Source organism: Vespula pensylvanica, chromosome 8 (assembly GCF_014466175.1).
Source record: "Vespula pensylvanica isolate Volc-1 chromosome 8, ASM1446617v1, whole genome shotgun sequence".
Classification (NCBI taxonomy): Eukaryota; Metazoa; Arthropoda; class Insecta; order Hymenoptera; family Vespidae; genus Vespula; species Vespula pensylvanica.
The window spans coordinates 723,813-736,312 of NC_057692.1; the positions used below are offsets into that span (position 1 = coordinate 723,813).

Consider the following 12,500-nt stretch of genomic DNA (forward strand, 5'->3'; position numbering starts at 1 on the left):
AGATTATATCAGTATCTTAGCAGATAGGCGTTTTTTGTATATACGACTGACTCTTTTTTACAATTATTAATACTGGTGCGAAATCGCCAAAAGAGAGACAGAGAGAGAAAGAGAGAGAAGGAGAGCAGAGCAGAGCAGAGCAGAGCAGAAGAGAAGAAGAAGGAGAGAAAAAGTGAGAAATCGAATTTTCCTAGCGCCAAACGAAAGTTACGTACGTGAACGAAAATGGTGGAGAGACTAGTGGAAGAACGCAAGAGCAGCTTTCAAGCGAACGGCCGAGGTAAGAAAAACGAAAAGTTATGAGATTTACGAGTTAACCTCAATTTTCGTCGCTTTTCTTTTGTTTTTTTTTTATTCGTTCTCTGTTGGGGCGATGTGGATGGGGAAGGGTAGGGAGGAAGAGGGGGAATGTCTCTTTCTTACGCGCGATCGATCGATCTCCCTTGGATGATGTAATGACCTGTCCGCCGACGAAACTTTTTTAACACGATTTTTTTTTTTTTTTAATTATTATTATTATTATTTTTTTTTTTTATTTCTTTTTCTTTTTTCATTTTCCCGGGCGACAAAGTTGCTTCATCGAAAAGTACGCGCCTGACAATTATTTTGTTGCGAGGAAAAGTGAGATGACTTAACGAATTTCGATAAGAGACACGAAAAGAAAGAGAGAGAGAGAGAGAGAGAGAGAGAGAGAGAGAGAGAGAATAAGAATACCGGCAAAAAGTAGAATCGAGGACGCGTGTTCGCGCGCGGGGAACTTTCTCGACGCCGGCACCGGTTAACCGCAGTCGGTGGTATGATACGATGATGCGATGGCAGTAGGTAGTAGTAGTAGGGTAGTAATGGTGGTGGTCCCCCTTCGTCTATCGACTTATCGTTCTTCTCGAATTTTCTTCAAACGAGCACCGAACGATCGATGTTCTCCTCTTTGTATTGTTGTTTTTGTTGTTCTTTCTCCCCCCCCTTTTTTTTTCTTTTATTTTTTCTTTTTGTTTTCTCGTCTCATCGTACGAGAATGCTCCAAGTGTGTGTGTATAAATATATATGTGTAACGTTAGTTGCGAATATTTGGAAGAAAGAGAAGAGAAAAAATCAATTTGTCCCCAGACGACGACGACGACGACGACGATGACGACGAGAGAATGAATAGGATAGATATGCGACACTTGTTCGTGACGCCTCTTCCTTTGTTTTTTTTTTTTTTCTCCCTTTCCCCACACCAACATCGTCCCGGTGTTCGCATCACGAATGTTTATTATCGTGGTCGCGAGATATATGCGAGAAGCGACCGCGCTCAACGACCCAACTCTAACGTCGTCCTGTAATTATTATTTCGAGTTTACGCGCGAACGTGTAAATTCTTTTTTGATCTCTGTCCTAAGAAAAGAAAAGAAAAGAAAAGAAAAGAAAAAAAAAAAAAAAAGAAATTATGATCAAAGACTCGAAAGATCAATTTAACGAAAGTACGTATTATCGTCGTATATTACGATTTAAGATTAGAAACAACGCGTTGCACGTGCAACTATATAATAATACGTACGTTCTATCATCTCTCTCTCTCTCTCTCTCTCTCTCTCTCTTTCTATTTTGGCATGGGAGAGATTATTTTCGAGTAGCGAAGTGGGTTACTCGGTATGCTCGAATTCGGCGGACGCGCGACGCAAATCCTGTGAAGGGCGTCGGTAGGGCAAACCCAAACAAAGAAGGAAAGGGAGAAAGGACCCTCGCGCATGTTCCGCTATCGCTTTCCTCTTCCGTTCCCCCCTTTTTCATGTTAAAGGGAAGCAACCATTTCGAAGGACGCAAAGAGAGAGGGGAGAGGGGGTGGTTTGCGCCGCGTTTATGCTTATTATCGTCTCTCGACGAATCATAAATCGCGTTTTTTCTCATCAATTTTACCTCTTCCATTTTATTTGCCACTTGCTTTTCCAAATATAAACGATGGCATTGCATTTTTTTTTTTTTGTATAACGAATGAGATATCCTGGTTAAAATGTCGCCGACGAGGACAAATTTCGTTTTTTTTTTTCGTTTTTTTTTTACACGTCGTCCTCGCGACAAAAGTCCGAAATTGTTGATTCAAATTTCGTTGTTCGTAATTGTGCTTCTTCTTTCTTTTTCTTTTCTTTTCTTTTCTTTTTTTTCTGTACCAATGGTACGAACAATGGAATTTCATTCTCGTCGTTTATAAACGCGATGAAACTTCGAAAGGACGACGAAGTGAGTCACACGTTTGATCGTATGGAATATAACTCGCGCGAACAAAGGAAAGCCGGAGAAAAGGACGAATGATAATCGACGTTGTTCGCCTTTGTTCGAAGATTTTCAGACGGAAGTCTTTGATTTTTCTCGTATTTCCGTGGATATAAATCTCGTCGAATGTATCTTTACCTAACAAGAAAAAAAAGAGAGAGAGAGAAGGATCTTTTTCGTTTGAACGGCGTAAAATTTCCAATTAGTTTTTTTCTCTCTCTCTCTCTCTCTCTCTCTTTTTTTCCTTTTTCTTCCACAAGAGATTCTACGAACAATTATTGATATAAATGAACGATCGTTGGAGGATCACGGTAGTATTATGAACCTTCCTTCCTTCCATCCATCCAGCTTATGATATTATAGTATTCGAAGGTATAGCGATCGTTCTACTCGATTACGTAATTCCCTCTCTGGCGTTGAGGGGGTTGGGGTGGACGTTAGGGCGATTTAAACCGAGGAAGCCGCGCGGGCTCGGCGTTATCCTGTGCCAGTGGTACTCAACTCGAAAGTCGTATTCTTTTCCTTTGTTTCAATCGTTGTCCTTTTATTTATTCTTTCTAATAATAATAATAATAATAATAAAAAAAAAAAAGAAAAGAAAAAGAACGATGATTTTGTCCCGCGTCGCTTAACCGACTGCGTAAAGATTTTTGTTTTAATATAGAAATGAAAACTCGTACGGACGAATAATAAATAATTCGATCGTCGTCGTCGTCGTCGTCATCGTTTCACACATAGGAGAACGGTATTGGTCCTATTACGATATAGAATGCCAACGGCGGTATCGCATAAGCGTATCTCACGAGAGAGAGAGAGGAGAGAGAGAGAGAGAGAAGAGAGAGAGAGAGAGAGAGAGAGAGAGAGAGAGAGAGAGAGATGGCGGCGTTCCTTTCTGTGCCAGTCATTGAACTCTGGCTCGGTGTTCCGCCAGCGGAGCTCCTACGGTCGTTGGACGACGACGACGTCGACGTCGACGTCGTCGCGACGACTGCTCGAGGAACGTACGAAAATACATTTTCCTACGTTTCATAAATGAAATAATAATAGTAATAACAATAATCGTAGTCCTGTCAGCTCATTTTACGTCTTTCTTTTCTACCATCGACGATCAAGAGGGTCAACGTTAGAAGAGTTCCTTTCTCCTTTCCTAAAGTTGATCGATTCTCTCGACGGTATTCTCTCGTTAGTCATCCGTTAGAGGTTCTCAACTCTTCGTACATCCTCGTAGCTTCCATCTTATTCTACAGCTTCCTTCTCTGCCTCCTCCTTCCTCTCCTCTCTCTTTCTTTTTTTGTTTAATTGGAAAGAGTAAAAAGGATTTACTTGTTTCGCGTTATCGTATTACTTCGTTGCTTATCGAAAAGTTTTGTGGAAAAAGGAAAAGGAGGTTAAACCTTCCTCGGTCGTCCTTTTCTTTTTCTTTTTCTTTTTTTTTTCTTTTTCTTTTTTTTTCCGTCAGTAGCAATCTCTTTCTACGCATACTAACGAGCGAATCATCGATTCAAGGTTAATACGTTTTCTATCGTGCTCGGACTTGCCGTAATCTCAGAGTTTAATGATCAACTTGCGACGATATTTTAATATACGAAATATTGTGTCGGATAATTATTCTTACTCGTACGTTTGATCGATCTGAAGAAACGTTTTCAATGTAGGATGAACTGTGGCATAGTTAATTACTACAATTTAAATACGTAATCGTAGGGATAACGACGATCGTAATCGTTACCGATCGGCAGTAGAAGAGAGAGAAAGAGGGAGAGAGAGAGAGAGGGAGGAGGAGGAGGAGGAGGAGGAGTGCTTTTGGTCTAATTTAAGTTTCGAACGAATTCGGAGAGGCACGGTGCTGCTCGAAGTCTAAAACCTATGTCCGTAATTATGCTCGATTAAAATGAGGTCGTTTCGTGTATCGCGGGTCGACCAATGTGTGTTGTACCGCCTCACAAAAATACATCTACCAAATGTTTCATTATTTCTATATACGGACGAGAAAATTCTTTTTTCTTTTTTTTTTTTTACATACGGACGAACGATCGATCGAGTTTCGAGTCGAATAAAATTCAACAGAAATTTTGTCGGGCAACGAATTCTCTTTTTACTTCGAGAGAAACAGAGAGAGAGAGAGAGAGAGAGATAGAGGGATAGGGACGAAACATTCGGGAAGTTTCAAAAGGGTAAGAGAGAAAGAAAGAGAGAGGAGGGGGAAATTATTTACATTTTCATTCTCCCCTCGTCACTCGTAGCTACTGCGTAACTGCTATTGGAAATTGTAGCATCCCTCGCGGACGAAACTTTTGATGGATCCCCGTAACCGAGCTTTCCTCCCCTTTTTTTGGTACAAAGCTTACCTACCAGCCAACCACCTTTCTCTTTACTTCTTTTTTTCTTTTTTTTTTAAATACTTTGATCGAGGGGAGACAACCGAGTAGCAGCGTTGCGTTGCATAGTTACCGACTATAAGGGTGAGGTATATACGTTTCCTAGAACTCCAACCCTCTGATGAATTTTCTCGTTATTTGTTTCCCCTCTTTTTTACCTCCCCATCACTACCACTACCACCATCGCCACCGCCATTCTCTTTCGTTCATCCTAAGCAAAATGCATTCATTGATCTCTGCCAGTGCGTTTTAAAAAATGTAAGAAGTTTCGATGTTTCTTTCTTTCTTTCTTTCTTTCTTTTTTTTTTTTTAATCGGATGTATGTATTTAAATCGATGAGTAATGAAAAATGGATGAGTAGTTATTTTATCTACGTGCATACACAAACCTATATACCTACGTAAGAGAAATGTCGCGATCTCGTGACGAACGGAAAGAAAAGAATTCCCGCAAGAGCGATTGCGATAAGGGAATGCGAATGCACGAGTATCACGTGCGCGACTGAGTTCGATGGTGATAAAGGATTCTCCGAGTGATATCTGTCCCGTAAATAAACACGACGTTTCTCGCGTGCAACCGAAACGTGTATTCTTTTTCTCTTTTCCTCTCTCTGTCTCTCGAGCTTCTAGAAAGATCTTCCTAGAATCGCATATTCCGCTAGATGGTAGCTCTAACTCTGTCTAAAACTATATGGCGGCCATTCGTCGCGCGTTTAAAGACGACCTTTTCGAATCGGTACGGTCGGTGATCGTGTCTCTCTCTCTCTCTCTCTCTCTCTCTCTCTCTCTCTCTCTCTCTCTCTCTCTCTTTCTCTCTGTATATTTATATTTATATATAAATATCTGTGTGTTTGCGTGCGTGTAACAAGCGAATTCTCTTGCTCGAAGAAAGTACTAATTTTGTTTCTTTTTTGTTTGTTTCTTTTTGTTTCAGGCGATGGAAATTGTAGAGACGTCGCTTCGACCGGAGAATCGATGAGCGCGGTACAAGCGCGTCAAGAAGAGGCGAGACGCAAAAGACGCAGGAAGAAACGTTCTGGATCGTCCCTAGTGTCCTCTTGTTTCCAAGGTAAATATGAACAAGTTACGGCAAGGGACGAGAGGGGGAAAAAAAAACAAACAAAACAAGAGAGAAAAAATGCAGAAAAAAAAACAAAGAGGTTAGAATGTCTCAAGGATTCGGAGATCCTGGATCGCGAGTGTTCGTTGCAACGTCGTTTCAATTTTTGTAACGCGCTGGGATAAGAAAATGAATTATATAGTTTTATCATGTCTATTATTATCTCGATATAGAACTATTCTATTTTCGATGACTTAGCTTAGCATTTTCTTTTTTTTTTTTTTTGTTTCTTCTATTCTATACGACCTTATCCAAGTTCGGAACGTTCGAGAAACTCGTTCGAGTTCTACTCGATGATCGATCGGTCGCTGTTAATCGATGTATACGTACGTATGTACATATGTACGTACATACATATATATATATATATACATACATAGGTCACTGTTCTTGTTTGTAAACAATTAAGAACGTTCGTCCATTAAGGAAACAAAAAAAAAAGAAAGAAAGAGCGAAATCGTGCGAACGGAGAAATCACGAACAAGTTTTATAGATTCGTATACGTTCGAAATAAAATAAGTTATAAATATTATACTCGTGCAATATGAAGAAAAATCGATCTTAGAGGTTCTTACGGTATCGAGGACGCGATCGATCGATTAAATCGAAATTATTCTTTTTTTTTTCCTCTCTTACTCTTTTGTATTTCTAACTTTCGATAATCGTTTTCTATCTTTTTGTTTTTTTCGAAAGAAAAACTCGATCAAAGAAAAACTGCTTTGTTTTTCAAATAATTCTTTTAAACTATTTAGTTTTTCGCGGCGCGCAAAGACTAAAGTTCTCCGATGAGTGAGAGAGTGAGTGAGAGAGAGAGAGAGAAAGAGAGAGAGAGAGTGTGTGTGTGTGTGTGTGAGAGAGAGAGAGAGAGAGAACTGACCGAGTTTGCCACCTTGCCGCGCTAGGTCATGTTGCGTCATCTCCGATCGATCTACGATCCCATAAGCTGGAACTTTCCATCGCGAGGAGGCATCTGTATAACCTAACCCTTTAGGTCAACTCAAATATAGAATAAAATCGTTAAGATAGATAGAGAGAGAGAAGGAGAGGAGAGAGAAAGAGAGAGACTAAAATAAGTGAATAGCGACAGCGAAATTTATCCATCTTTTTAATAATCTTCGATCTCGTTTCTCTCAAGGTCACCAAATATACAAACATATATAATATAATATTATATACAAATATATCTTTTAGGTCGTCCTCGATTGGATTTCATTCGTGGCGTGTCATTATTCGTTTTACGTTGTACCTCCCATCGGAGGGGAGAGAGGATTAAAAATGTGTAACTGGTTTGTGACCATCTTTACATAGGAAGACGTAAAACGTGAAAGCACATTATCGGCTTCTGGTTGCTAGGTGCCTACGGTGTTGCCGGATGCTCTCGCGTAATCTGCCGTGTTGTACCAAGAGGAGTGGCAGTCTTTCGAGAGAGACAGAGAGAGAAAGAGAGGAATGGGAAATGGTTAGAGAGGGAGAGGTAGAGGGGGAGAGAGAGAGAGAGAGAGATACGACATGGCGCACGAGATGTCACGGGGGGAAAGGGTTGATGGAGTAGGGTGGGGATGAGAGGTGGAGAAGCAAGGTTTCGTCGGCTTTAGAGTAGTAAGAGAGGGGTAAGGTAAGGGGGGAGAGAGAAGTGGAGGATGGCAGGCCAATAGCTCGTTAGAGAAAGAGAGACGAATGCTGTATACGCGTGTACGACCGTGCGACGTTGCCGTCTGGCGTTGTTCGCGAAGCTCTCGGCCACCCCTTCGACCTTGACATTGGCGGCTGTCCTACACGCAGGACACACAGCGATCTCTCCCCACCGTGTGCTATCACACGCGTATACTCTCCTCGCAAACTTAATGAATCGATGCCCAATAATTAATCGTATCTCGTACGATCCACCTTAGACGCGATGATGACAAATATAGATGTAACGTAATATACAAGTTTTTGTTTTATACTCTTCCACTTGGCTAGAACGATTTTGAAGGATTCGTTGGGTTTGATGATGGAGATGACGCGAAGACCTGACGTGTATATGTGTAGATATATATATATATATATATATATATATATATATATATATGTTAATAGTTATATACCAATAGTTAAAATGGCGCCGCGATTTAAGAAAATGATGCGGATCGATAATGTCGGTAGGTCAACGGACAACAAATCTTTTTAGACAAGATTTTATCGAAAATTTTGGAAAGTTTGAAATAGAAGCTAGAGGAGGTGGAGACAAAGATGAAGATTTTTGATCTTGTTTTCTTTCTTTTCCCATATTCCTACGATTTTATCGCGTTCCAGATTTGTACAAATTGACGGGAGAGGTGCTTGGAGAAGGAGCCTATGCCTCGGTTCAATCGTGTACGTCCCTGTACACGGATTTGGAGTATGCCGTGAAGATCATCGATAAAATTCCTGGACATGCGCGTGCTAGAGTTTTCAAGGAAGTCGAGACATTCCACCATTGCCAGGGACATCCTAATATCATACAGTTGATCGAGTTTTTCGAAGACGAGGAAAAGTTTTATCTCGTTTTTGAAAAGATCAATGGGGGTCAACTATTGAACAGGATTCAGGAGAGGGTGCACTTTAGTGAGAGAGAAGCGAGTCAAATCGTCAGTGAGATCGCAAGTGCACTAAATTTCCTTCACAAGAAGGGTAAGAGGATGTCGATACGTCTGATAAAAAAAAAAAAAAAGAAAAAAAAAAAATGTAAACGAAGCATCAAAGATTTGCTATATCTTGCGTTTTTTCTCTTCTATTCAGGAATCGCACACAGGGATCTCAAGCCGGAAAACATCTTGTGCGTGTATCCGGACAAATTAACACCGATCAAAGTATGCGATTTTGACTTGGGTTCTGGTATAAAGTTCAACAACTCGCTATCGAGTCCTGTAGCAACGCCACAGTTATTGACGCCGGTTGGAAGCGCCGAATTCATGGCCCCGGAGGTAGTCGAGGCTTTCATCGGCGAAACGAATTATTACGACAAACGTTGCGATCTTTGGAGTCTCGGCGTGATAATGTATATTCTGTTATGTGGCTATCCACCTTTCTACGGGAACTGTGGCACCGATTGTGGCTGGGAGAGAGGAGAGAATTGTCAGGCTTGTCAGGAATTGCTATTTACCAGTATTCAAGAGGGAAGGTATGAATTTCCTGACAAAGAATGGAGAACTATATCGGAGGACGCGAAGGATTTAATTAGAGGCTTGCTAGTAAAGGAGGCTCATCAAAGGCTCAGCGCGGAATGCATTCTGAAACATCCGTGGATTAATCCTGGGCCAGCGTCGGTCGACAATAGCGAACAATCTCTTATAACTCCCCATATCATTAGGTAAAACTATTTTGTCCATATCATATATATATATGATTACAATTGGACTCTCGGTGGTTTGTTTCAACCGTGCACTTTATATATTTACAGAAGAAATAATTCTGCTCGAGAGCTCTCAGCGTTCGCTGAGTCGGCAATGGCTGTGAATCGCGTGGTACTTCAGCACTTCTCCATTAACTTGGAGGAGTTGACGGAGAACAGGGAGCCAAGACTGTCCACGTCATCTACCGATGACGACAATCATCCTTACGGTCACATGTCCGACTCCAATAGTGAATTATCGGAGAATAGCAACAAGCACTGTGCGACCCATTCTTCCAGCGAATTCGATACTAGTTCGCGTCAAAAATCAGGCTCGGTTAACTCGAGCATCGATTTCAACGATTCAAAAATCATCGGTAAGAATCGAATAATAGGTAAAGATTCCTTTCAACTTTACGGTCTGTCGCCGCCAAGCGAGAGCAGACTTATGCAACGTCGTATCAAAGCACGCTCAAGTTTGATCGAATGTCAGAATAATAATTCTGTTATCGCGTCCCCAAGTGGCTGAAATTTGACAATTATAAAAGAGAGAGAAACTAAATCGATCTCCTTCTTAGAGTATAATTCGTCTTTGCTAATATTTTCCTTTCTGGAATCGCAAAGGTGTGATATACTTTTATCGAGCGGCTTAGAAAGAGTAACGATTAGTCTATGTAAGCGATTCCTTCATTCGATTTAGAATGAAATTGGCTTGTGTAAGAAGCAAAGAAAAAAAAAAAGAAAAAAGTGTGCGGTTAAAAAGAACAAAAAAACAAATAATAATAATAATAATAACAATAATAATAAGAATAATAATATTACAACGCTACAAAAAGGACGATGACGGCGGAAAAGAAAAAAAAACCTACGATTAAAATATTTCATAGTTCTGTATTGTATTAAGCGAGTATGATAAAAACAACAAACGTTTTCATTGCCTTGTTTCTATATTAACCTTGTTTCTTTCTTTTTGTCCCGCGTATATATGTATATATATATATACACAAATATATATATATATATGAGATTTTTCACCTGTTCCAAGCTGTCAACGTCTCTATATGCGCGATATGTGTCCGCACGTAACGATAGTAGTGTCGTTTATACGTACGAGACGACAGTTATCACGATGCGGTACTTGGAAATAACACCTACTACGAAAGAGTTCATCTTGTATCGACGTGGCATTATCCCTTCCTCCTTCCTCCCTCCTCCCTCACTCCCTCACTCCCTCTTTCCTTTTTCCTTCTCTCCTTCATATTTCCTGTGCCTGACGCGATGATGATAACTGTGTCGATAACTGTCCTCTCTTACGAAGAATAGGATTTCTACGGTGGATACGTTCCAACTCGTCCTCAGCAATCTACGAACCTTTCCATCGTTGAAATTGTAATAAAACTTTTCGTCGAATATGAGCGAAATAATAATAATAATAATAATAATAATAATAATATGTTCCAAATCATCGATCTTTGTTATTATTTATAAAGGGGAAAAAAAAGGAAAAGAAAAAATATACGACGAGTTGAAACGTTTTCCTTTGCGTGTTTCTATGCGATACAACACCGTGGCTACTCTTATTCAGTTATGTATGCTACGAAGCGAAAAAATGAAAAGAAAAAAAAAAAAAAAAAAAAAAAAAAAAAAAAAAGAAAAGAAAGAACACTACACGACACACCATCCCCGTATATCGCGCAACGATTAGAGAAGAGATGATATAACAAAGAAACAAAAAATATTTAAAAAAAGAAAGAATTGATTGATTCATCAGGTGGCTGTTCTCCGCGAATACAAGATACGCGAATCCAACGATTAACAAACAACACATGATAATAGAACATTCGGACTTGTGACGACCGTTAAAATAGTTTTTGTAGTAGTAATGTAAAGTTCTTATCGGATATAACTCTCCTGGCCTTTTGCTAATCATTATGATGATAGTATGTAGGAATACACACACTCATATAGAATTTGTACAGGGATACAAAAAAAAAAAAATATAACAAAAAGAAAGAAACGGCGCGTGCGTAACTAACGTTAAAAATGACTCTTGTCGCGCTTTAAAAAAAGAAAAAAAAAAGAACAAAAAAAGAAAAGAAAACGGGGCATCGTACTCTGCAGCTGTCGTTCGAATTAATTCGAATCTTTTCAGTTCTTTATCTTTTGAATAAATCGGTCGATAGCAAAAACAAAACAAAAGAAACTGTGCGTGTATAGATATGTACGTATGTATGTATGTATGTATGTATGTATGTATGTATGTATGTATGCGTATATATATATATATACACACGTGTATGTGTGTATATATATGATTAAAAGTTTGCAATGAGGGAAAAATAAAAGAGAAAGAGAGAGGAGGCAAAGAGAAAGAAAATTTTCTTCCATTAATAAATGACTGCTGTTTGGACACAATTTAAAGAACGGGAAAGAGCTTGCTTCTTTTAAATGAAGCAACATATTATGTATACAACGGAGTTTCTCAGCGCATCGTTGTAAACTATTGTATTATGGTTTTGCTCTCGTTCACTAAAGGGCTAGATCAGAAGTTTGTAAAAGATTTTGAAACAAGGTCCAAGAATAGAGTTGTAAAGAGAGAAGAAAAGAAAAGAAAAGAAAAGAAAAAAAAAAGAAGAATAAGAAGAAGGAAGATCGAACGAATGCCATTTTTATAGGTGTTTTAAGTATATTGTAGAAAATAGTTCTTAAGAGACAAATTCACTTTCAGTAATAAAAAAAAAATAAAAAAAATAACAAAAAAAAAGAGAAAAACTTTAAAAAAATTTGTACCTGCGTCGTAAATGAATAATAATGATATACATAATGATTTAAAAGGAAAAAAAAAATAATAATAAAACATAAAAAAAAACAAGCAAGCAAGCAAGCAAGCAAACAAACGAGGGGAGAGGAGTAAAAGATAAAAGAGAGAGAAGAGAAAAAGAAAAAGAGGGAGAGGGAAGGGAAGAGAGAGAGGGAGAGAAAGAGAGAGAGAGAGAGAGAGAGAAACAACTCGCTAGCTGGAAGATATTTTCTAGCGATTAGATTCCACCTGTTAGTTACTGTTACGTATTTTTGTAGAGTTTTATCGACCAAATGGCGGCGAATGATGTTCACCCACCTAACGACAATGGCGATCGATTAGAATAGACAATAGAAAAACTATTTTCGCATATTTCTTTTTCTTTCTTTTTAATTTTATTTTGTTTTATTTTTAAATCGTGTTGTCTCTTTGTGCTTTGTTAAAAAGGAAAAGGAGAAAAGGAGAATAATATAAAAGAATAAATATGAAGGAAAAAAAATTCATTTACGAGTACAAAAAAACTACTCTCGTAGAGGATAATGAATGTTATATGCGTGCTACTTTGTTAAAATGGTAGAAATGTTTTTAAACGAAATAT

At 38.9% G+C, this 12,500-nt stretch overlaps 1 protein-coding gene across 5 annotated transcripts in view; it reads left to right on the plus strand.

Moving 5' to 3' along the window:
- LOC122631314 (MAP kinase-interacting serine/threonine-protein kinase 1-like) overlaps positions 1 to 10,036 on the plus strand; it is a 31,636-nt gene extending 21,600 nt beyond the window's left edge. For 4 of the 5 annotated variants that reach the window (XM_043816883.1, XM_043816881.1, XM_043816884.1 and 1 more), the window contains exons 3-6: positions 5,565 to 5,699; positions 8,046 to 8,402; positions 8,511 to 9,081; positions 9,172 to 10,036. In XM_043816883.1, the coding sequence (XP_043672818.1) occupies positions 5,565 to 5,699; positions 8,046 to 8,402; positions 8,511 to 9,081; positions 9,172 to 9,631 (1,523 nt within the window). In that variant the 3' untranslated portion in view covers positions 9,632 to 10,036. Of the gene's footprint in view, positions 281 to 5,564; positions 5,700 to 8,045; positions 8,403 to 8,510; positions 9,082 to 9,171 lie in introns of all 5 variants that reach the window. The other variant, XM_043816885.1, reaches the window with a different exon arrangement.
- The last annotated feature ends 2,464 nt before the right edge of the window (positions 10,037 to 12,500 follow it).